The sequence below is a fragment of the Berghia stephanieae genome, chromosome 5 (assembly GCF_034508935.2).
Source record: "Berghia stephanieae isolate SIO BIC M18660-M18661 chromosome 5, UCSD_Bste_1.3, whole genome shotgun sequence".
NCBI lineage: Eukaryota > Metazoa > Mollusca > Gastropoda > Nudibranchia > Aeolidiidae > Berghia > Berghia stephanieae.
The window spans coordinates 4695284-4721340 of NC_088364.1; the positions used below are offsets into that span (position 1 = coordinate 4695284).

Below are 26057 nucleotides of genomic sequence, written 5' to 3' on the forward strand. Positions count from 1 at the left end.
TTTTTTCCACTTTCATGTAGGCTATGTTGTCATCAAATTGTTGCTTTATTGGCGAAAGCCTAAGATTGAATAAACTTTGAAACCTATCCAAACGATAGTAAAGAGCCTTTTCCAAGGACTCAACGATGCACAATATTCACCGAAGTGCTCAAAGCGCATTACAAGGGGTCCCAAGGCAACAGCCTTTTTTCCCGACAGAGGCAACGCTGAGAACGGCTAGGTATTCACTTTATACCAGAGTACGGTAAGAGAATGTGAGTGAAGAACTCAACTATGGGCCGCTCAGAGCGAGTCTGAAACAGGGTCTATTAATTCAAATACCGATTAAATATGGGATAGCGTGGCACAGCGGTACAGTCTTTGCTTTGTACGCGAACAGTACCGTCTTCGAGTACCTGCCGCGCTGTGTTGCCTTAAGCAAGTCACCTCGCCCAAGCTCATTTGGCGGCGCTGCACTGCAGCTGACGCCTGGGTTATTCCAGTCTTCCCTTGGAATAGACTCCAAAGACAAATTTCCCCTATGGGATGAATAAAGCGAATTTATTTATCTATCTATGCTGACACTATCCCAACTGTTTTGGACTCATTGCTGTTATGGAAATGCTCTCCAATAAACGCAATAATAAACTATCTATTATTATTACATCAATGTTAGTCAAGCTCATAATTGCATTCGGTCATCAGACCTGGAAATATGTGCACGTAGGTGTGAGAATTTGGACAAATTGGGATTCATTCTTAAGGATATTTTTTTTCAAGTTTTCTCTCCAAAATAAAATTTATGTTTTTGGTCCCTGTCCTACTAAGTCCCAGGTTTAAGAGTTTTTGACAATATGAGAGTCATTTTAATTGATCGATATTAGGGGGACGAGTTTTCTGGCCAAAATGTTATAAAGGAGTTTTGTATTTTCAGAGAATGGGTGTATGTTGTAGATTGATGATTAATTCGTTATCAAGTCAGCAGTCCCACTTGATAGTAACAGTTAAGTCATTCAGATTACCTTATCACCAACAAAACAAAAACAATAAAAAAAAAACAACCCAAGGTCATTACCTTATTATAAAAAACCAAAAAAAAAAAAAATAATAAAAAATAAAAAACAGCAAAAACACATAACATCATCAGTGAGATAAGTTGCTGAGGTTTTTAGTTTATCTAACTCGGCTTTTTTCGAGGGTCCCGATAGCTCAGTTGGTAGAGCACTCGCTTCATACGCAAAGGGACCGAGATCGATCCACCCTGTCAACCCAACAATGATTGGGTGGGTAGCGTGCCTGTTAGATCTGGCGGAAGTACTCTGCGATAGACAAGCGTCCTATCTAAAGGACAGCAAGCAATTGCTATTGTCCGTTTCACGCTATAGAAACCGGGATAAACTCCGGCGTTACAGCCCTTGTGGCTCTGAAGGACTTCTTTTTTAACGGCTTTTCAAGGCCCAAGCTGAGAGTGGAATCATACCGCCATTGAAATTCCAACTAGCCAAGTGAAACGGAACAACAACAAAACAAGTAATTCAGCATTTAATTTAATTTTGAAATCCCCTACTCAAGAACAAACCGTCATCATCACTCTTTCATCCCCTCCACCATCCAACTTTGGATCTCCCTACCAACCACTTGTAAACAAGCCCTTTGGACTGAAGATTTTCAAAAGCGCTCCCAACTTCCCTCTAAAATCCCTGTTACTGAAAAATCGGCCATGCAATCTTCAGAACTTGTTTTCAAGTTGACGGTCGGGAATTATTAAAGTATTCATAGCGCCGCCTGCAATTTTAGAGGGTATTTTTGAGGAAAGACTGCCTGCCTGACTATTGTTTTTTCTTTGGGTTTTTTTTGTTTTGTTTGGTTGTATTTCTTATTTTTTAAAACACAATTAGAAGCAACAGTCGTGATGTCACACCTCCCTCTCTCCCGGTTCCAAACCCCTTTGAAGTCTGTAAGTAGTCCTCATGAGGATTAACAATAAATCGGTTTCAAATTGAATAATAATTTGGCATAACTCAAAAGGTCCAGGGTTCGAGTCCCGTTCTGTGCGAGCAGCGCGTAATAGAGACTTTGAAAAATGCTCCTAACTCACATTATTCTCTCACCTTACTCAGGTGTAAAATGAGTACCTGGCCGTTAACAGCGGTTTCAATGGCCCTCTAACAAGCGTCATGTCTTGTCCTTTGTTTTAATTGTTGTTGTTGGCTAGGGATCCCTTGTAAAGTGTTTTGAGCATATGAAGTGGAAATTGCTCAAAATAAATGTTTATAATTGGTATCCACCTGATATTCAACATTTGTTGTCCGTCCAACTTTATATTTTCAATTTTCATCTATGTTATAATGTGGGTTATCAGGTTGATGTATGCGTCCACAGGGCAGATAACCGAACGCAATTATGGGCTTGTTTTGACATTGTTGTAATGGACTATATTTTGCATCGGTTTAAGACCATGACAGTTTGGGTTATCAGACCTTCAAATGTGTACACGTCGGCCCACAGAATTTGTCAATCTTCAACAATTCGCTCATGCAGAACAGAAAACATTAATGCTGATTATGATATAGCCTTATAACTCAGAAGGACTTCATGGTTGAATGATTTTGGTTAAGAAAAGAATTTGACATTATCAAAATATCGAGGGTAGGGTGCAAAACTATCGTAAGTCGAGTAACGATAGTTTTGCACTGAGAGATATGTTGTACGTTTAAATACTGCGCACATTGTGTCAAATAAACATTCCCATCGTATTAAATGCAAAAAAGTTATTCAAATTTGAATAAATATCTTAACAAAGCGGTTACACATTTATGGAAATAAGACTATCGTAACTTGACTTTAAATAGTCTTACAACCAGTTTTTACTTTTCCCTTCTAATTTATGTATCGTAAGAGTTATGGTAGTTTCCTGGTCAAATAAATGTCAAACTGTTTAACATAAACTTGTTTGTTTGTACGACACAGTTCCGATAGTATCTTTGCCAAATAAGTGTCGAACTGTTTAACATAAAATTGTTTGTTTGTACAGTTACGATAGTATATTTGCCAAATAAGAGAGAGGGAATGGGGATACCCCTCTCATGCGCATAATGGACGGTGTCCCCGTTTCGAGCCGAAATAAGTCCCGGCAACCCTTGTACGCAGAATCCCTGATTACGGACAGAGCTGCACATACGAGATGGAAGTCGGTTTGGACGAATTCAATCCCTCGTGGGGGCGGGGACCTACACTCCTCTAAGCTTGGTGAGAAGTTGCCAGGCTTTGATACCAGGTAAGAGGAGACATTGGGTGGCTGCGAATTGGCTTCGGTCGAGGAGCTGCCTAACGGCAAGGCGTTACATCGGTGGGGTCTTACTACCTGTCCAATATGTCCACGCTGTGGGCACGAACCCGAGACGACAGAGCATCTAGTCGAAAGGTGTGTTGTGACGATGCTACCCGGCGGGTTCGCGACGGTGCACGCATGCGGACCGGACTTTGCTGATTGGGTCGATCGTCATAACATAGTAGTGTGAACGATAAGAGGCTGCTGCCAAATAAGTGTCGAACTGTTTAACATAAAATTGTTTGTTTGTACAGAGTTAAGAAAGTATCGTTGCCAAATAAGTGTCGAACTGTTCGAAATAAATGTCAAATTATTTAACATAAAACAGTTTGTTTTTAGGCTGTAAACGGCGCTTTGGATCATTATATAATCACGCGTTGCCCGCGTCTCGATATGTTCACCTCAACCCGTAGAAAGTTCTCAAAATCATTGTTCATATCATATGTACAAATCATCAGGACTAAAATCTATGAATATATGCATAACTTTTATAACTAGATTCTAATCTTTAATTTCTGCAGTAATTCATATCCCAGCAAAACTTTTTAAATATTCAGCGGATTAAATGATTGTATCAGGGACTCAAACCAAGACCATTTCAATGATCACCAGAATAGAGATGGCTAGGAAGTAGAGAACCATTGGCCATTCTGATAAATTGTTTCATTAGTGTTCTATTTGCCTCTAAATGTTGTCCACACTTAGTTTGCTTCAATAGCCCACAAAAAGTTATCAATAATAATTTTATTTAGTTCTGTTCTATCCTCCTCAAAATACCCTATCTCGACATACGGTAGTCTTGGTTCCAATAAAATACTTTCAAACTATCGTAACTTTAATAACTCATAATCCAAGCAATATATCGTCTCAAAAAGATAAGTAAATGTCACGGTATCCAAGGATTATTGTGAATTTTAAACATTTTTTCTTTATCCTGAAAAGTTACGTTTTAAGATACGATAGTTTTGCACCCTTCCCTCGAATATGAAAAACTAAAAAGGTTTTACTTTATCAATAGATATTATCATCCTCTTTTTGTTATTATTCGATTACGCTATTTCAGCGATATCGAAAATGTTTCATTTAACAATTGATTGATGTTATGGGACGACATCTAGACTACCCATCACATGAAAAGAACAACCACGCACAACCAAAAAAATAATGCCTTTTTGGAATACAAGAAAGTATTATTATTATAATGTGTAACCTTAAGCGGTAATAGTCTGATTGTTATAGTTTAGGGAGAACTAATCACCTGACTGGTGGTCTAAAACAATAACAAAGAGCTGAGTGACACCAGCTTCATTCGGTCTATATAAATCTTAAAATAGTTTTTTTTCAAAAAGATGCTTATAGAACTACATTCCAACGCGGTTTCCTCGAACTCGAACACACGATCTCCTCGAACTCGAACACACGGCTTCCTCAAACGTTTTTACTTGTCCCGATGAGTTCGAGGAAACCGTGCTGGAGTGTATTTACTACATAGTGTCACAGTTTGGCGTAAGAATAATAATATGTAGATGTGTGGTCTAGTGGTACGACTCTCGGTGGCCAATTATTATTATTATTATTATTATTATTATTATTATTATTATTATTATTATTATTATTATTATTATTATTATTATTATTATTATTATTATTATTATTATTATTATTGCTGTTGTTGTTATTATTATTAATATTATCATCAACATCATCAACATCATCATCATCATCATCATCAACTCCTTTCCGTGAATGATTGTTGTTTTTATGAAGTAATTGCAATTCAGACATGGACAACACTTTTACAAGTGAATGGAGTCGAAGAAAAACATGTGCCAACCATACCTAGGGTCATCTGATACAATTTGATAATAGTAAAAATTGACTATATTTATGCTGATTCTCATTGATGCAATAATACCTTTGAAATATAGAAACATATTAGAAACAAACAAACAAAAAACAATAACAAAACATAATTCAAAACATTAAAATGAATCCCAGGCTCAGCTATAGCAAATTTTACGAATTAAAAGGCAAGAACAAAGTTCCACTATCACTGAAATATCGTTTTAGAAATATGATTTTTACTGATCAAAGCATGTGAACATATTCATTTACAGTACATACTATTCTGCTACGCTGTGAACATGTAAATTCTCCACATCTGCTGCAAGTCTTTCTGAATTTTACATCATTTTTTTCTTTGACATATTATGGATCTTCCCCTTGTCGCATTCTTCCTCTTCCTGTTGTTCTGTTGATCTTATTCTCCCATCTTGCACTTGTACATTTTGTTGTTGTCCCTTCTTCGTACGTATCACCACAAGAGTACTTTTCATTTTCTTAGTGAAAAAAATAGAATACTCCGGAGGCAGGCTTTTTCAATTTTCTTTGAATGCATGACATAGTTCTTTTGGATTTTATAAACTTTGATAGAATTCTTCCTACATGTGGAATTTTGTTCTTATTCCAAGCATTGCATTCCTCCACAAACAATGTATTTTGGAAGTTGCCGACTTCTATTGTTTCTTCAGCTTCACAATCGGTGGCATCTATTTCTGGATCTGGCTGCAGCAGAATCAGTGGCATTTCTTCATCAGCGATGCTTTCATTTGAAGAGCTTGTATCATTCCCATTCCAATGAAATGGTGAAATACCGCCAGTGTCTGAAGGATTAGAAGAAAAGAAATATATTGGGAAGGAACACACAACTGAAGTGGAAAGGGCGATGAAAGAGAGAGAGAGAGAGAGAGAGAGAGAGAGAGAGAGAGAGAGAGAGAGAGAGAGAGTATTTTGGGGATGTGAGTATATTATTATTATTTTGAAAACTTTATCTTACTGGAATCCACAATTGACAAATATTGTCTTGTAGAAATAAAAGAAAACCTCAAATATGAAAGTATCTGAGAGCAATGTGATTACAAAACAATGTAATTTTCCCAAATGTTTCAAGGAATGACTTCTTGTCGTTGTCTTCATGAATTGCTGTGATATGCTGAAAGTCACATCCAACGAGTCAGATAAAAGAGGTATATCTGTTCGATTTTTCATCTTTAAAAAAAAACGACTTTTACTCTGAAGGCTTTGCAGCCAATAAATCCAAAAATTGATGAGTTGTTGATATTTTTAATTTATAACAATCTTCACTACATTTATACCTTCATCATTATCATCATGGGGGAAAATCATCCATTACCTGGAACTCGAGTTGCAACAGCTCATCTTTATCTTGCATTATTAATTGCTGATATTCTGTCAATTCATTGGTTAAAGATAAGCTAATCTTACACCAACTTAATATTTATTTTACTATTTCATACAATAGAAACATACTTGATAATGCTGTTACTGTTTGGAGAAATGACATTGTAACAATCAGAATTGAAACTCAGATTCTCATTGGAGATCAGCATAATATTTTTCATAAAAGGTATCATGGGAATGAAGAGAAATAACTTTAAACACACAACAAAAACCAACATCCCCCCCCCCCCCCCAAAAAAAAAAAACCCAAACACTTTATCCCGTTGTAACAAGCCAACAATGAAAGCATATTAGATTTCATATGATGCCTGGTATTAACTCCGAGCTTACAACCATTACACAGAGAAATATAATAGGTGCCATTCAGTTTTAAATAATTAGTAGGTGACATACCGTCCTCATGCATTGGGACTGCCCCAGCAGACTGCAACTCAATGTATATCTGAGCATTCAAACTACCAAGGATGTTACACTTTCTTCATTCGTCATGGTTTAGGTCCAATGCAACATAATTTAGACCACACAAGGAATGGCTGAAAATTAATAATAAAAAAAAAACCAACAACATACAAATCATTTAGTTAGCAAATTTAAAAATTCAAAAACAATAATATCAATATAATATGACTGAAACATAATGTAGACATTTAAGCTAATTTAGTTCACCTAGAGATTGAAAAACGGTACAAGAAAATAAATCACTTGTCAAAAGAAGTTACAAACAAATCTGTGGTTAGGTAGGGTACACACAAGAATAAAAGATAATCGAGAAGCGAAAGTAAGGCAAGTATTGGAAGAAACATTAAATTGAATATTAGCGATTTCATGAATCCATTATTATTTCATCATTTCATATTTGGCGATTCTAGCTGGTACTACAATCATAAAATTAACGATACTATCAATTCATTTTTCGTTACAAAGGATAAATGTCAGAATAATCTTCATACATCACACATCTGAGTAATGAGTTAGTACTTACTTGGATGTTTTTTGATTAGAGTTGATGAAAAAGTAGGTAACTGAAACTGGCGCTCGTCATATTGGACAGTAAACAGGAAACAAAATTACCAAGTCAATTATTGAAGATGCCATCTACCAGTAAGTTGTGGATCATATTGACACGACTATGTCACTAAATAAATAGATGCATAATGTCACAACAAAACAACAAAAATGATGTATACTTATATTACCTATATACATTTAATGAGAAAATATGATTTTATCTGAATTTTCCACAGTACAATCATGGGGGATAAATGGCCCCCAAATAAGAAATAAATAGGACTTTCTAGTATTTTACTATGTGCAAGTCATGGGGGCCAAATGGACCCCAAATCCGAAAATAGGACTTTCTAGTATTTTTCTCTTTGCAAGTCATGGGGGCCAAATGGACCCCAAATCGGGAAATAGGACTTTCTATTATTTTTCTCTTTGCAAGTCAGGGGGGCCAAATGGACCCCAAATCAGGAAATAGGACTTTCTATTTTAGTATGAAAATAGGGTTAAACCTACCTGCTTCTTCAACAAATTAAATATCAGTTGAAGTCAATGCGCATTTTGGAGAAGCCATTTTGCCAAGTTTTAACCTTGCCGCTTTCGTTCTATCGCAATTTCTTTCAGTGATCAGCATCTGTCAGTTGTTTTGTCACGATTAACGAGTTGTTTAGGGTGTTTGCGATTGTTGAATTCGAATTATGCGGTGCATTTGACATGATTAATATGAGTTGTGATTTGAAGACATTGATTTTTTAATATGGACGTATAAAATAACTTTCAGGCTTTCTTTTGAAACCAATATTAAGGCTCTACAACAAAAATTGGCAAAGTTATCAACATTCAAAGTTTGTTAGTCCTTGTCTAATTTTTCTGCACCACGTGACCTTTCAGGGGCGATAACTCTGTAAAGGCTACACTTGCACAGTGGCTAACATCGATTTTTTAATACTTCTATGGGTGCTCTTTAAGGAAATATGGGTGTACAAAAATCCCAAAGGGAGGGGGGGGGGAGGGTTTCGACTGCCAGCCCCCGGTCTAATAATATTGATCATCAAAATGAAATCCTCTGCAACACATTGCCACGTTTTTATAGTTATAATGACATTTTTCTTTAAATTGTGTGATTTACAAAAGAAATCTGAATGATAAAAGTGCTAGTTGGATCGCACAAATGTGACGATTTTCCTATGGTTGTTAAGAAGACGGTAAAATGCCCTCTCAACCCTGGGGTCGGTCTTTGATAAAGCTACAGATTTGAAAGGTGTTGCCAAGATGAAGGTCATTTTAATCAAACGATATTTAAAGAACGAGTTTTCTGTCCAAAACTATTTTAATTCTATGTTTTTTCCATTGTACAGAAATGAAATTGTTAGACGCCAAATACACTGCCCTAATGCAAGGCCAGGACGACAACCTGATCATGGAGAAGATGGAGCTATTGTTTGAAGAGAGAGACCCCATGGTGATTGATTTGACTCGTAAGGTAACCCCCACTTTGTAATAATGGTAACCCATCGTCTCAAAACGGTGCATTTTTAGATTATTATTATCATTACAGTGAGAGAAGTCTCGACATCACGCCTTCTACTCTTCCGATTCCAAACTTATTGGAAGTGTGTATGTAACCACTTTTTCGGAGGACTAACAATGAATAAATTACATTTTGAAGAATATGGTGGCAAACTATTTTAAATTTTAGTAGCAGGGTGTATAGACAGATCCTTAAGGTTACCGGTGTAAAATTGCGAGGATGGATGTTATTTATTGACCACCAGAATATCTTTAGACTAGAAAATGAGATGTCATCACTTTGAAATCAGACGATCAATTAGATAAAATATGTATCCAGTCCTCCTCGTTTAGAAACTAGTTTAGGTCTATTGTAAATACACACCGACTTGAATTATGTAGAAGCTAACAATGAGTATAATAAGCGCGTTAAGTGGATATTGCGCTATATAAATGCTCAATTTAATAGAGAACTATAGAAAGTGTTTCCTCATTGACTACGGACTGCCACAAGGCTCGGTCTTTACCACATATCTAATCTTCATAAGAATATAACTGTGTATGAAGTTAAAACCTATCTGACTAACCTTCGTGCGGCTATGTGGTCTTGTGGTATGACACTCGCTTTCAGATCGGAATGCCTGGGTTTGAGCCTCGCTCAGCGCATAGTTGAATCCTCAGAAAAGGTTCTTTACTCACATTCTCTCACCGTACTCAATAGTAAAACGAGACCTAGCCTTAATTATCGTCGTCTCTGTCGAAAAAAATTGTAATATCGCCTAACGGGTGTCATGTCTCGTTCTACATGTTACGTATTGCTGCTGGTCAGGGACCCTTAGTAAATCACGTAGAGTGGATATTGCTCTTTATAACAACTCGAGTTTAAAATGTTCAATATATATTTCATCTTTCAGAAAGTGCGGAAGAAATCAAGAAAACCCGGTTTCAATTAAAGAGGGGAGCGAAGTACAAGGTTCGACTATCCTTCCGTATCAAGAATCACACCACGACTCGAATGCAATACCATGAAGTCATATACAGAACGGGAATGACCGGTGATGATGATGGTTACATCGATGATGCATTGATGATGCTGATGATAAAGATGATGATGATGATGATGATGATGATGATGATGATGATGATGATGATGATGATGATGATGATGATGATGGCGATGATGATGATGATGAAGATGACGATGGTTACAATGATGGTGCCGATGATAATGATGATGATGATGGTAATGTTGATGTGTTAGGCAAAATTCAATTATCAAATTTCCAATAAAATACTGTCGAAATGGTTTTGATTTAAAAAAGTAAATGAGAATTCAAATCGTAGGTTTGTAAATAAGGACCAATAAAAATACATTATACGATTCGTCTAATCACAGTAATTATAAATATATACATAAGATCTTAAAAGTTAAATAATAGATCTCTTCTGCTTTATTCTTAACTGGAACTGATGAATTTTAAATGATGTACTGTATTGAAGGAAAATATATAAATCTCATGAAAATCAGGTCATGGAGAATAAACCTCTTCAATGAAGGGATATAATTCCTAATAAAAATACACTAATTAAGTGGTACAAGTGAACTTCACAATTACCTCCCATTTCTCAAACCGAACCCAAACCCAACACCTTGATTTCGTCAAACCTTGTTGATGTTATGCACTTAGTTAAATTACTCAGAACATCCGTTAGCCCGATATACGGTCAAACATATAAAACTATAGCGTGACCTTAAACGTTTATGGTCTGACTGATACAATTTAGTGATAACTACTCATAAACATGGCTGACTAAAAACAATAACAAAGAGCTTAGTGACGTTGAATTCGTGTCTTCTATATTCTGCCCCCCCCCCCCTCCCAACCCTTCAAACACAAACAGTTGAAAAGACAAAATTGATGGTTGGGCAATACGTCCCTAAAGATGAGACACAAGTCGCTGTTTTGGAGTCAGACAACTGGCAGGTAAGTTTACTACACCACAGGTCGTTGTTTTGGAGGCAGACATCTTGAATGTAAGTTCACTGCAACGCAGGTCGGTGTTTTGGAGGCAGACATCTTGGAGGTAAGTTTACTGAAACGCACGTCGTTGTTATGGAGGCAGACGTCTTGGAGGTAAGTTTACTGCACATGCCCTTACAGAGAGAACGTCAACATAGTAAGTATTACGCGTGCATCTCTCTAATCAACGGAGGAAATCTATCGTTTGGTTAATGAGATATCACTAATTATATTTGAGAAATCACTTTTCAATATGTTATTATAATTATAAAATAAAGTTATAACCAATAAACTTATTTTGATTAAAAGTTTACAGTGATGTGGTGCAAAGAATACCCAAGATTAAGATTATCCGGTTCGGCAACTCAGAAATAAAAGATCGCTGAGAAACGATTTAAATCGTGCATCATTGTGAGCTTTTCGTCAAAATAAGTTTATTGGTTATATTTTTATTTTATTAAAGTATGTATATAATATTATTTTAAAAGCGATATGTCATTAACCAAACGATAGATTTACTCAGTTGATAAGAGAGAAGCATGCGCAATGCTATGTTGACCTTCTCTCTGTAAGGGCATGTGTTTACTGCACCTCAGGTCTCAGTCTTTGTATTGTGAGCCAGACATCTTGGAGGTAAGTTTACTGCACCACAGGTCGTTGATTTTGAAGCAGACAACTTGGAAGTAAGTTTACTGCACAGGAAACGACCCCTGTACCTTAAACTCAATACATATTATTTCTACCCCACCTCAAAACAGTTAAAGAATATTTTATCATTACTAAAAAATATACCTATCGCCTTTGGGGTTTTTCGTGAGTTTTTAAATCCAGTATTCCTAAAGTCATATGATTTGCAAACGTTGTATTGTTGCTTTATAAAAAACTACTTATTTCCCCTAACTTTTCACATGCTTTTCTACTCTAGTTCTCCTCGTGTCACACGATTTGCAAACGATATATTATTGCTAAGCAAAATTATTTTCCATGACTTTTCTCGTGCTCTTCTACTCTAGTTCTCCTTGAGTCACGTGACCTTGAGAAAACTTTGTATTATTTTTTCTTTAAAAAGCCTCAAGTCTTTAACCGCTCTCATGTTTGTCTATTCCAGGTCACCAAAGGTGATCTGTCAAGGGATCTCAACACGGTCAAGTCTAAAGTTCTAGACGATTTGGAGATTGTCAACAAGAGCTGGGAGTGGAGATTTGTCATACGCAGTGACTGGGCCTGAGACTAGGATTATTCAGCCAACTAAAATACTTCATTATGGATTGGGCCAATAGATAAATTCAGAAGTGTGACACAACGCCTCAAATTGGTCTTATTCCACCCCTCCCCATAAATAGTAACGCTTAATGATATCAAGTTCACAATAATAATCTGCGACGTCAAATTATCAAGTGTAAAATTTATCAAAAATTGAATTTTTTAAAAAGAAGTGTCATTTAAACGTTTTTATTCAAAGATGACGAAATAAGAATAGATTGAGGGGTAGGGTAGAATAAAAAAAATTCTCACACTCTTCAATTTTGGAATTCAAACTGTGTTCCCAAAGCGCACTCACAAGTTCGTGCAGCGGTTGAGAACAAGTCCAGAATTCAAAACAAAAGAGGAGTGTAAGAATCGTATATCATATCATGGTGACAAAGGAACTAAAATGGCTCACTATACAGTATATAATTTGAGATTTGGAGACAGTATATATGCTTTCTTGGAAAGCAGGAATATGCAATTTTAACCGGTTTCGGGAATTCTATTGACCTGAGAGAGTACGAGGTGATTGCTCGAATTCAACATGCTCCTGATTTCATAATACATAATTCTACTTTGCATACTACGTCATCAATCAGTCTATAATTGTTTGCCTTCTACATCAACAGTCATTCAGATATCAGTTCCTGTCTGGAAATTGTGTAATTTGATTCTGTTTCCTTCAGTTGGAAAAGATGTAATTTCAATTTTCTGATTTTTAAAAATTTAGATTTTACTTTTTGTGAGCTGGGCCAACCTGACATAATACCAATTTAGGGCGTTGCATTAAAAACATGTATAGCTTTATTATTACATTTGTGAAGAAAGAGAGAGAGGGGGGGGGGGAGGTGTGCATGAAGTATTAAAACCCAATAAAACGCACACACAAAAATCAGCCGTGCAATGAAAATTAATTATATATACATGTTTCTTGTATAAAATCAAGGCAATTAATCAGACATGATATAATACAAATATTTAGACAAAATAAGACGATGACACTCAACACCTACTACGTCACATCCAGATAGAAAATGACTTGACACTCTCAAGCAATACATTGAAGACCATTGGATCACTTGACAAAATTTGAGTTTTCAAAACACTCAAAGTATTGTTCTATGAGGCAAACAAGAAAAGTATATTCCTCTTTGAGTCACTAAATATATAACAAAATTGCAGTTTTTTAAAAAATAATGATGAAATGCAACTGAGAAAGTGTTGAAAGTTATAATTTAATCCGATGTAATGTAATGTCATAATATATATAGCGCGCTTTAAGGATCCACAATACAAAGACAATAGGGAACACCAAATCCCAAATACTTTTACTATTCAAGAGCCTGCCTGAATAGGAATGTTTTCAAAAGTTTCAGTGTTTTATTCATCGTGTTTTGGTGATAAAAGGGAAACCCGAAACTTCCATAGTGTCTGTCTTCGTCTAATAAACTGAAGCTAAATTTCACACTTATCGTTATTTTTTCCTTCGAGCTTCAAGCAGCAACATTTTCATTATAATTACTGAGCACGGGGGCGTCTTTGATTTCTTCATCCGACAGAGAAACATTATCTAGCAAGTTTTTTAAAAAGTGTATCTCTTCAAGTAATATGTTCTGTGATACTTTGGTATTGAAATAAAACTATTGCAGCATAATGAGCAATCCTATTGTTGTCTATGTTTTATCTTTTAATAGAACTTCATTGTATTGCATTGAGTGAAGATATGACTTATTAGACCCTGAAACACTTTCAATACAAATCTCAAAATTGAAATACGTTGGGGTATAGAATGAATAATCTTGACGTCACATCTCTCTTTAGTATTGCTTTTAGACTGCTAAATGGGTGATTAGTTTTCACCAAATACATTCAAACGGACGATAAGCATTTAATGTCACGCATAGTTTCGTGTGTTGGTATGATTCAACTGGTGGGCAGAACTGATGAATATTCTGCTTTAACGCACAGCATCAACATTAGAAAAAAGTTTATTTGATTTCTTTCCTAGGTTCTGATTGCTAAGATGGGCGTATGCTGTACTGCTTTTGTTACGCAATTATATATATTATGTGTTTTAGATCGCATATTATTAAGGAGATCTTTGTATTTTGTTCTATGTGAAATGCTTACGTGTTCAAATTTTGTCTTTAATTCCAAACAAAGTTCTAAACTCTTGATTGTATTTGGTACTCATTTTATAATATACAACGATATTAATACTCGAATTAATCGTTTCCAGCATGAAATCCAAGGCAAACATTGAAAAGTATAAATTATTGTAGCGTCCAGTGTTAACAAACCCAGGCACAAATGCTTTAAGATAGAACAAAATAACACAAGGTAGGTTACAGATAATGAATATTGTACAAATGAACGTAACCATTTTTACAACTTTTGTCTCTTTGCTCGATGTTTTAATACCTGAAGTAACAGTTCTTTGTTTCGTTTCATCTGAGTTGCCTTGTCTTTTTACAGTGCTTTTTGGATTGGCTTTGAAATCAGTACCAGGTTCAGAACTGACATAACCAGAATTTGCATTTTTCTTCCTCCATTTTGACGAAGCGTTTAATCGTGCGATTGTCAGTTGTGTACAAATGATTGCTATGGACATTGATATGGTCGGTAGAATAATGTCATTTATATTGGTTGCAATGACCTCGACCTCTACTCTATTGGCTTTAAAAACCATTCGAAGTTTGGTGACATTTGTAGCAGGGTCAAAGACGTTTTCTAGCCGTTGAGTGTAGAATATGGGAAAGTATGAAGCGAATGTGAATACAAAGATTGTGACAATCACGACCATTGACCTAGAAGCTGTAAACAGTTGTTTGACCTGAAATATAAACCACTAATTATGTGGATGAAATTGAAATCAGTTATACCATTATTATGTTTGATTTTTAATAAGACAAATGCGATGTTATCATGTTGAGGAAAGATCCTTTCTTTATTAGGTTGATAACAAGTTGTAAGTTTAGTTCACAAAATAAAGATAAGTATTGAATTCTAAGCTTCAATTCATTAGACGAAGACAGACACTGTGGAAGTTTTGGGTTTCCCCTTTATCAACAAAACACGATGAATAAAACACTAAGGATTGACGAGATATGTGTGAATGGCGCAGTTAATGTGAATAAAGCAAAATCTAATAAATCGAAGCTTACAATTTAATACTTTGTCATTCGAGCTTCAAGCAGCAACATTTTCATCGTTCACAAAAATATAAGAACAATGTTTTGTTGTCTGTTTTATCACATTTCAAATATAGTTTTATGAAAGAGAAATTCAAATTTTGTCATCATAGATTCACTGTATTAACCTCTTTTTATTTTCTCTTGTAACAGATAAGTCGAAGTATAATCTATCTGTAGAACTTTAGAATCTTGGCCAATTTGATGTCCGCTCCTATTTTATTTTCTTTATCCGCATTGAATGATCTGCATTCCATCTTGGAATGCCTAGGCGCACAATCTCAAATGAGGACCTGAGAACGAGAGCGGAGGTGGAGTCTCAGTAGTCTTATTAAAAGGAGAGGATGGCAATGGTTGGGGCATGTCTATCGCAGACCTGATGAAACAGTGACGAGGAAGGCTCTGTGATGGACACCCATGGGAAATAAAAAGGAAGGAGACGTACCATGGAGGGGGACCTAAAGCAGAGAGGTCTGTCCCTCGAGATGGCCCCAAGAATAGCTGCTGACAGGACCAGGTGTAGATCCCATGCATCGCCTCAAACACCAGCAGGCTCGGAGAGAGTTGAGTGACTGAATGCCTAGGCGACGGGACCTATTGGTGCCGTTGCTAAAGGGTTTTTAATCATCCGCATGTATCATTACAACAGTGTGAATCACCTTATTGTTTTGAAAGTAATGCAAAGTCAATGTCACAGATTGAATAGCCTATGTCTTAGGACAAAGCCTTGGGGAACACTAACTTAATGTTGTTAATCGCAACTGATTGCCTACTATATTTGAAAAATAAGTAAATAAATGCAATAGCGTTTAACATGTATCAATTGTAAAGAAAAGAAACGTTATAAGTATTTGCTTATCAGAAGAACAGAAAGCTGATAAAAAAAATCAAAGAGTCACCAAATAAAGTTTTCGATTTACCTTAAATGGTAAGACAACACACATACATCTTTCTAAAGCCACATAGGCAGTGATCCAACATGTCACTCTTGTAAACATGATACGGGACCATCCGCTGGCGATGTACATGACACTGTGGATAGATATATAGGTGGGCAGGCATGCAAGAAGAGGATCAATACTCTAGAACACTATTCATATCGTTATTGTGAAATGGTTATACAATTGGGATGTTGATGAAATGTTAAAATAATAGCAATGAAGACGATGACGACGATGATGATGATGATGGTTATGATGATGATGATGATGATGATGATGATGATGATGATAATGATGATGATGATGATGATGATGATAATGCTGATGATGATGATGATGATGATACCACACTTGCCTCAACGGATCCCATGGAATGTTACTGGGTGGATACATTAAAATGGCATAGTTGACGCTATGAAAGAACATGACGATGTCACAACACAGGTCAGAAACGGCTAGGCCTGCAAGGCTTGCTGTCACACTGCGGGAAGGATTTGGTGAAATAAAAAGCAACTTAAAAATATGATCATTTATATGTATATTCCTGTGAACTATACACTGCTTCATATATTACCCCTGCTGGCCATACAGTTCCATATTCCCATTGCACGCAGTATCAGTCGCCTATTATGCGTAACTGTCTACTCTAATACTCTGACAATATCCAAGTTCTTATCCATACCTGAGTCGAGTGGGCTGATTTGTACTAAGTGTTATTCCCAAGAACAAAAGTTGAGAATAGAATATTTAACGAGCACTGTCATTCATAGGCTGTTAAGCATGGCTATCATCGCTCGACATACACTCTAGCACAGTTTCCTTGAAAACGGTTTCCTCCATCACACGGTTTTCTCGAAGTAATTCGAATGTCCCGAATTTATTCTTTATTATTCTTTGTTATCACGCCATTCCTTCGTCCAACTAATGTTTAACTCGAACACGGTTTCCACGAACTAATTTCACTTGGCAAACGTGAACCGAGTACCAAGTCCTATAGCCGGTACAATCAGATGATTTCGAATGGACTAACTTCTGTCGGATCGTCTAGCAACGATATAGTAAACAATCGGGAGCGGAGAATAATTTATCGACACATTGAGACCGACGTACTTATCACTGAGCAAATTTTTTTTTAAAGGAGAAGACTAAAGAATGGCAAATAAATTAAATGAAGAACGAATCTGTAATTTGTAACCTCCATCTAAAAATTTAAAAAAAACGGTTGAATCGACGATTGAATTGAACTTAATAATAACTCAATTTCTACTTAGTTCGATGTTCATCTATGGATGGAGATTCACAACATTGCCGCGCTATTGACACTGTTACAATTATTGTTTACAAACGCGTGAATAATAATAATAATAATAATAATAATAATAATAATAATAATAATAATAATAATAATAATAATAATAATAATAATAATAATAATAATAATAATAATAATAATAATAATAATAATAATATAATAATAATAATAATAATAATAATAATAATAATAATAATAACAATAACGATAACGATGATGATGATGATGATGATGATGATGATGATGATCATGATGATGATGATGATGATAATGATGATGATTGATGATGATGATGATGATGATGATGATGATGATGATGATGATGATGATGATGATGATGATGATAATAATAATAGAAAAGAAGAAGAAGAAGAAGAAGAAGAAGAAGAAGAAGAAGAAGAAGAAGAAGAAGAAGAAGAAGAAGAAAGAAGAAGAAGAAGAAGAAGAAGAAGAAAGAACATCAAGAAGAAAGAAGAAGAAGAAGAAGAAGAAGAAGAAGAAGAAGAAGAAGAAGAAGAAGAAGAAGAAGAAGAAGAAGAAGAAGAAGAAGAAAACAACAACAACAACAACAAGAACAAGAACAAGAAGAAGAAGAAGAACAAGAACAAGAACAAGAAGAAGAACAAGAACAAGTACAAGAACAAGAACAAAAAGAAAAACAAGAACAAGATCAAGAAGAAGAAGAAGTACAAGAATAAGAACAAGAACAAAAAGAAGAGGAGGAGGAGAAGTGAAGAAGACTTGAAAACAAATAATCGTGAAATCTATTCACAAAGTCCGTATGTTTCATGGAGAATTACATGTGCCTTATTTATAAAATCAATGTCCTTTTTACATGTTTTAAACAATTCATCACGTAGAGTCTGCGTGACACATAAAGGCAATATTGTGGCTCACACTTCTCACCATCGACCATAGCCGCTGGTTTCAAGAAAACTACACACATCAAGCAATCAGAAACAAATATAGTAAAATAAAGTAGTAGTAGTAAGAGATTTAAAGACATTCAGGAATATAGTTAACTCTTTCCTTACCAGCCATTTTCAGGATTTTCCCCAAAACTTCACACCCAACTGACAAAAGAAGATTTTTGTATCACTGAGTCATAATAGCAATAAGTTCTTGCCATACATAATTTCTTAGCTAAATATATTCTACAACACGTTGTTCATTTTCTTTAAATTTTATGAAGTACAAAAGAAATTTGACTAAGAAATATGTTGGTTGTATCGTAACGAATGTGACGATTTTCCTATAGTTGGTAAGGAAAGGGTTAAGTAGGAATAGTATTTTAATAATAATACACACCCAAATTTACAAAAGGAAAAGAAAGTTACTACTCTGAAGAAAGTTTGGCTATCCTTCTTGTTTTCTGCAGAGACGCCAACTTTAAATTTGACTTACAGGAATTTCATACACCACTCGCAGGAATTTCAATGCCCAAAGAGGAATTTCCGTACACAAGAAAAGGGAATTGGGATGGTAATTGGCATTGTGTTTACATATTGTATAGTTCTGAACAGATAAATGATTAGAACTATAAAGTAAACAACATGGCAAATACAATCCCAAAGTTTCCCTATTTCAACTGAATTAAAGCTTCAAAACCCAATGGTAGTGATTGTAGAACTGGTGGTAGAGAGGGTGATGTGGCGTTGGTGGTGGAGTAGTAGTGGTAGTCATGATGATGATGTAGTAGTAGTTGCAGTAGTAGTGGTAGTGATGATAATGTGGTGGTGGTGGTGGTTGTGGTAGTAGTGGTGGTTATGATGATGTGGTGGTGGGAGTTGTAGTAGTAGTGCTAATGATGATAATGTGGTGGTGGTGATTTCAGTAGTACTGGTAGTGATGATGATGTGGTGGTGGTGGATGTAGCAGTCGTGGTAGTGATTAAGGATAATCCAGCATGAAGTAGAAATATATGTATAATATGTCACAGTTAATAGTCCAAAGAGAATAAAGAGACTGTTGCAACCAAAATGAAATTCAGGTTTTGCGCTCGAAAGAGTAAAATCGGAAGTGGATCGAGAATCAAGAAGACTGAAAACTCGGCCCATTCGAAATCAGCTGATTGTACCGAAAATCGGACTTACTAGTAAGTTCACAAAGTACCCAGCCAACGTAAAAATGTTAATCGGAGGATTTTTTAAATGCGCCCGGCGATTTTGACCTCTGATGATTCACTGTAACATTGACAATCACGTATGTGTTATCGTATGTATCCATCTACACTGAAGGTTTGTCTACCACTCACATACTCCATCACCTTTATGCCTGACCGACACCTCTCTACCTATTCTTATCACTTCGCCATTTGATGTAATTTTCAATACCATACGCCACGATTCACAAATGGTTGGCTACGACTCACCCCCCCCCCCCCCCCAACCCCCCCCCCCCCCCCACCCCACCCACGCGCGCGCACACACACCCACAAACACACGAACAACTGGCTTGTAATATGTTTTGTATAAACTTATCTACCTTAACATATAAATAAACTACAAAAAACTACAAAGTTCCTTTTTTTCATCCTCATGCGGAAATTTGTCTTAGGGTCTATTCCAAGGGAAAACTGGAATAACCACTTGTCAGCTACAGCGGAGCGCCGCAAATTGAGCTAGGGAGAGGTGGCTTGCTGAAGGCCACATAACGCGATGGAGTTTCAAACTTAGGTATATTTCGAGTGCATTGCCAAGTCCATACTGCTGAGCCACACTCCCCCTCCCCATCCTTCCCCATCAAGTCGTTATGGCAAGGTACGATTGCATGTCCCGAGGAGTTCCAGGAAACGGTGCTGGAGTGCATAATGTCTCAAAACAAGACACTATACACATTCTACATGCTGGAAGACACCACGCTAATATATATATATATATATATATATATATATATATATATATATATATATATATATTATCTATATATATATATCATATTATATATATATATATAAAATATATATATATATATATATATATATATATATATATATATATATATTATATGTGTGTGTGTGTGTGTGTGTGGTGTGTGGTGTTATTTTTTTCCAGAGTAAGGCGATATCACAGTATGATGGGGGGGGGGGGGGGGTTGGGACTAATAAATATTGTTCTGATTGTTAGAGAAATCATATGAGAGAGAGAGAGAGAGAGAGAGAGAGAGAGAGAGAGAGAGAGAGAGAGAGAGAGAGAGAGGCCGACAGACAGACAGACAGACAGACATATTGAGATATAAGATATATTAGCAGGCCTGTTGTAAATGGTTGGTGAAAAAATTGTCGAAATTTTTTGAACACGAGAAAATAGACACAACAGGACAAAAATATTGATTAATTAATAAACACAACACAGATATTTACGTCGATTGACTAGTCAAATCATGTCTCTTTCCCCTCCTTATTTATAATGAGGTCCTTATTTTATGGTACCCAAAAAAAAATAAAAATCACAATTATTTGAGGTAGTTGTAAAATGAAAGGAAGAGAACAATTCCTACCCTTTTGAAGGATGTGTATCTAGATAGTGCTTGACAAGGGAAGCTGCGTATCTTCGTTCCTGTTTGTTTGTGTTAAATGTTTACGCTGATTCTTTCGTTTATTTGGATTAATTCTTATAGAAGAAGAAGAAGAAGAAGAAGAAGAAGAAGAAGAAGAAGAAGAAGAAGAAGAGGAGGAGGAGGAGGAGGAGGAGGAGGAGGAGGAGGAGGAGGAGGTGGTGGTGGTGCGGTCGTGTGAGAGCTTTCAAAGAAGAATATATATTTCGAAGAAAAATAATTATTTCGCATTATTTTTTTTCCGTCTCACATCCAGACGGAACCAATAAATCATAGGGAAAAAGAAATAAGACACGGAGAAATGCATGTGTCGGTAGCAAAATAGAGAGAAACCTTCCAGTCCGTGAATCTGACACACTTCTGTACGTGCGTTATTCACTCACTATGTGTGTGTTCGACGACTCGCGCGAACCTCTCTCGCTGGCTGTGGCATAGTAGCAAGGCAGTGAATACACCAACGTCTAGGAGAGCGTATAGGTGCCATGATAATATTATAGCTAACTGATAGACGGCCTAGTTTTGTTTTGTCTTTGATGCGACAAATAAAAATTTTTTTTGGGTTTTTTTTAAAGTCGGCATTTGATACGGAATAAAATCTGATTTTTTCGAGGAACGAAAGTCTTTTATTTTCTTTTTTTATTGGTTCTGTTTTTTGACGTTACGAATTTTATTTTTACTATTAAATTTTTTTTTTAATATTAGCATTTATAGAGCAAAATCGTACTGTCGGAAATCCGACAATAGTCGGAACATTTACAGGCCTGTAGGTAGACAGAAAGATAAAGAAATAGAGATACACCTTTCAGTCCATATCCCTTGTCGTACAAAGACAATGAGATTGATGATATTGGTGACAATTCCCATCACACCAATACAGCCACACAGTACTGTCCATACAATGATGTCAAACAGGTATTTTGCATAATCACTCAGCTCAAAAGCTGGCTTGCTGTCCACTCCAACTCCAATACCGGGCAATTGAATTAATTGATCGGGTTCTTCCGTAGAGAACATGGTATCATTAATCATTTTATGGAAAAAACAGAGGAATTGATGTATATTTATACAAAGTGATTCAAAAGTCTTGTGGGTTTAAAGAATCATTATTGATGCTGTGCGTTTGGGTAAAATGCTCACAACACCCGCCAGCCGGTTATAACTTATCAACATACAAAACTATGTGTAACATTGACGTTATTAGTCCGATGGATAGAATCTAGTGAGTATACTCCAAAATGATGTCAGGCTAAAAACAATAACAAAGAGCTATGTGGCGTCAATTTTGTACCATCAATAACCAGAGAATCATGGAGGTTAGGATTATAAGGTTTTAGATGCGTTCACCACCAAGTGAACGAATGTTTTATTTACAACAATAAAAACGTTTTAATCGAAATCTTCTACGTTGGGTTCATAATCTCAAACAAGTGGTTTTGAACCTTTAAGATAAACAAGTGGTTTTGAACCTTTAAGATAAACAAGTGGTTTTGAACCTTTAAGATAAACAAGTGGTTTTGAACCTTTAAGATAAACAAGTGGTTTTGAACCTTTAAGATAAACAAGTGGTTTTGAACCTTTAAGATAAACAAGTGGTTTTGAACCTTTAAGATACGGCGCACATAGAATGATCGTCCGTTTGTAAGATGACCAGACCAAATCCTGTTTCCATTCCTACGGTGAATCAAGAATAAGTGCGGCGCGTGTCTGTTGAGGTATGATTTTCAACAGGCCGTTGTGATATCGAAAGAATCGTGAAAGTATTTACAACTCTAATGACCCAAATAGTTAAAGTTTGAAATAGAAATACTCTGATAACCAGAATAGAAAAAGGCTTATTGCGGAAATGAAAATATTCTGAAACCGACGTATGATAACCAAAATTGCTATTGTCTCCTCGTTGTAACGCTAAAGCAAGCCCAGCCCATCTCGATCAGACCTGTTTTGTATATATTCGATTTATCTTTGAACCATAAATCAATGCAGTCATTCAAACACAATTTTCAAAGGTTTATTTCAAATTACTTGTCGATTGAAACCTACATCTTATCTACATATTGCCTAAATTGCAGCAATGGCAACCAAAATGAATGAGTGCCTATCGGGTATGCCAATACAATATTAGTTAACACAAATACTGAAAATTATATAACAAGGGAGAGAATCCCCACTGGCTACATACTATGATCGGTGGCAATTTCAAGACATAGGAAATACAGAATAAAATAAGATGATGATAAAAAGGATAATAAGTAAGTACCACAATAGACGTCATTTTTGTGACAAAAAAACCCCCAATATATTTTGCGTCACGCGTCGTCGAGAAAAGGACTATTTTTAAATCGGGTCATTCAACCATTCATGCCTCGGCCATTAAAAAACCAAAAGAGCTAAATTTGGTACCGTCTTAAAGAGGAAGGTTTCGGCTTTATTCCTATACCACTTCAAAAATAAAAAAACGGACATTAAAGGTTCAAAAATGCCATTTTAAAACTTTACAGAAGCTAAATATCCCGACATATTATTGATATTAATTTTAAACCGAGTCTATCTAAAAGACAAACATCTTGTCTCTATGTCTACCAATTTGTTTTAATGAAGGTTGTTTAATGCCCGAGGTATCGCATTTTAAAAAAGCCCGCCAAATCCTTGTTTTCAGCTTTGGGTGTTATCGGATTTTTTTTACATCTCATTGTAGTTTGTAACAGCACTTAAAATGCCGTGAAAAAGATATCTCATAATACTGACAAAAAGAAAAGAGTTCACGAAAACCACATGAATATTTTATTAAAGTACCTTCATAGTTTATGTTTTAGATAGTTTAAAACAAAATGAATACGATTAATATTGTTATTTCAATTGATAACTCGGGTCGGTAAGTGGGTATGTTTTAATGATGGAACAGCCTAAATAAACTCCTCATTTTTCCGGTTTTTATTAACGTGTAATCTTTTTTGAATGACTTTCTAGCCTTGATTTTCATTGAACGACGTTTGGTTTTAGCAATTTATACATGTAATTTTTTTCATATCTGGTTTGTCTCTCGATGTTTATTTATTGCTATACAAATAACACGGGACGAAATTATACACACACTCTCTACTCATGGTGGCCATGACAAAATGATTGTTTAACCTCGTTAGAACTGAAGTAGATCTTTACGGTCGAATGTGTCATGTCGTTTTTAAAACTATTGCATAGGAATAACCACTACTTGTAGTTCATAAATAGACAAAAGACACACAATGATTCGTTCCAATGTTTTAGAAAATTGAAAAAGCATTGCTATTGTTTATTTTATTTGGGAAAAGTGGTACTTGTAATGGTTATAAGATTGGAGTGCCACTTCGTTGTCTAACAGGTTTTTCTTTCTTTCTTTCTGATGCTTTCATGATAGTGATAGACTATGTAAAGGAACAATAAGAGTTACTAGTGGATAATGAAGTAGTATATCTGTAGAGGTTAAATAATAATTCTTTACGCCATTAAAACTGCATCAAAATGGATAATAGAATGACGTGTATTTATTTGTTTTTGTTTGTTTTGTTTTTGTTTTTGTTTTTTTTTTTGGCATTTGTTTTGTTTTAAATCGGGAAGAGATGTAAATTTAAGACGAGAAAAGAAGCAAATAAAGAGATCATTTTTCAGTTTTGGTTTTGGTGAGATTTGCGATACCTCAGTTCGTACAATACTCGCCTCTCAAGCAAAGGGACGTTAATCATAAATAATCGGGTGGCTAGGTCTTTAGGGTGTGTGTGGCGGAAAGTACTTTATTTCAGACTAGCGCCCTATCAATCTAAAGGGTAGCAGTATATTCAGTAACACAGAAATCAGGATACAGTCACGCGTCACAGACCTTGAGGCGCTAAAACTAAAAGACTTTGGGGTGGTAGGGGGTTGAGGGCGCAAAAGACACACCTGCTGGGCACAAGCGCATGATTCCGTATAAGAGGAAAGCACTCTACTGCCAACGTATATATCGATAACCTCCTAATAACATACAAAGAGACGATTTACAGTGGAAAAATCATTCCCCATTATATCGGAATAAGACATTTTACTGCACCCTTTCGGTTAAGGATCCCAGAGAGGGCCAAGGCAAAACCAAGCAATATAATTACCAGACAAGTCCATAAAGTAGAATGGAAGTGAAAACAGACATTGCGGAAGTAAAATCATGATGTCTTGAGATATATAGGGGTTTCTTAAGAGGTTGATTTATTATTTTATGCTGCTGATTCGAACAGTATTCTTATCATTCATGATTTCATGTTGAATTTTGAGAAGGAAATCTTGACTTTACCAAAAAGTTAAGACGATTTTTGAATTCAGCAGGTCCAGTTTCCGAAACTGGGTGATACTTTTCTTCTATCTTCATTATTTTGAGAGATTTTTAATCTTTTATACATTTTGCTCGTGATTATAGCTATTTTTCTGCCAACATGCAAAATTGCGTGTTTCCTGATGTTTACTTATTTATTTTTCAAAGACCATTTGAAGAAAATGTCTGAAAAAAATTTGATCTCTTCCCTGGAGTACTCTCTACCCGTTGACGTGAATTACATGTCCTATTGTTGATCATTATGTTAATATAGTATTAGGAATATGCTATTTCGTCATGCTGGAGGCCAAAACATTTACTTTCGCGAGTGTTTTGGCGAATTTTCAACAGACTTTAGATTTATGAAAAAATTTGTGTCTGGTTCAAAT

At 35.7% G+C, this 26057-nt stretch overlaps 2 protein-coding genes across 4 annotated transcripts; one reads left to right on the top strand and one right to left on the bottom strand.

Annotated features, from left to right (window-relative positions):
- The first annotated feature begins 7659 nt into the window (after window positions 1-7659).
- Window positions 7660-12331, top strand: LOC144973839 (rho GDP-dissociation inhibitor 1-like). The gene is made up of 5 exons (XM_078916731.1): window positions 7660-7672; window positions 8932-9051; window positions 9997-10137; window positions 10985-11067; window positions 12212-12331. The coding sequence occupies exons 1-5, from the start codon at window positions 7660-7662 to the stop codon at window positions 12329-12331; spliced, it is 477 nt and encodes a 158-aa protein (XP_078772857.1).
- Window positions 10516-23282, bottom strand: LOC144972266 (uncharacterized). Of its 3 annotated transcripts, none has more exons than XM_078913328.1 (5): window positions 22952-23282; window positions 22150-22596; window positions 16839-16964; window positions 16463-16574; window positions 10516-15184 (listed from the first exon to the last, which is right to left on the bottom strand). In XM_078913328.1, the coding sequence occupies exons 2-5, from the start codon at window positions 22377-22379 to the stop codon at window positions 14486-14488; spliced, it is 1167 nt and encodes a 388-aa protein (XP_078769454.1). In that variant the 5' UTR covers window positions 22380-22596; window positions 22952-23282; the 3' UTR covers window positions 10516-14485. The 3 variants fall into 3 exon arrangements, with proteins under 3 accessions (XP_078769454.1, XP_078769455.1, XP_078769453.1); XM_078913329.1 differs by having other exon boundaries at window positions 22150-22348; window positions 22952-23273; XM_078913327.1 differs by having other exon boundaries at window positions 13265-15199; window positions 23216-23265.
- Window positions 23283-26057: the final 2775 nt, after the last annotated feature.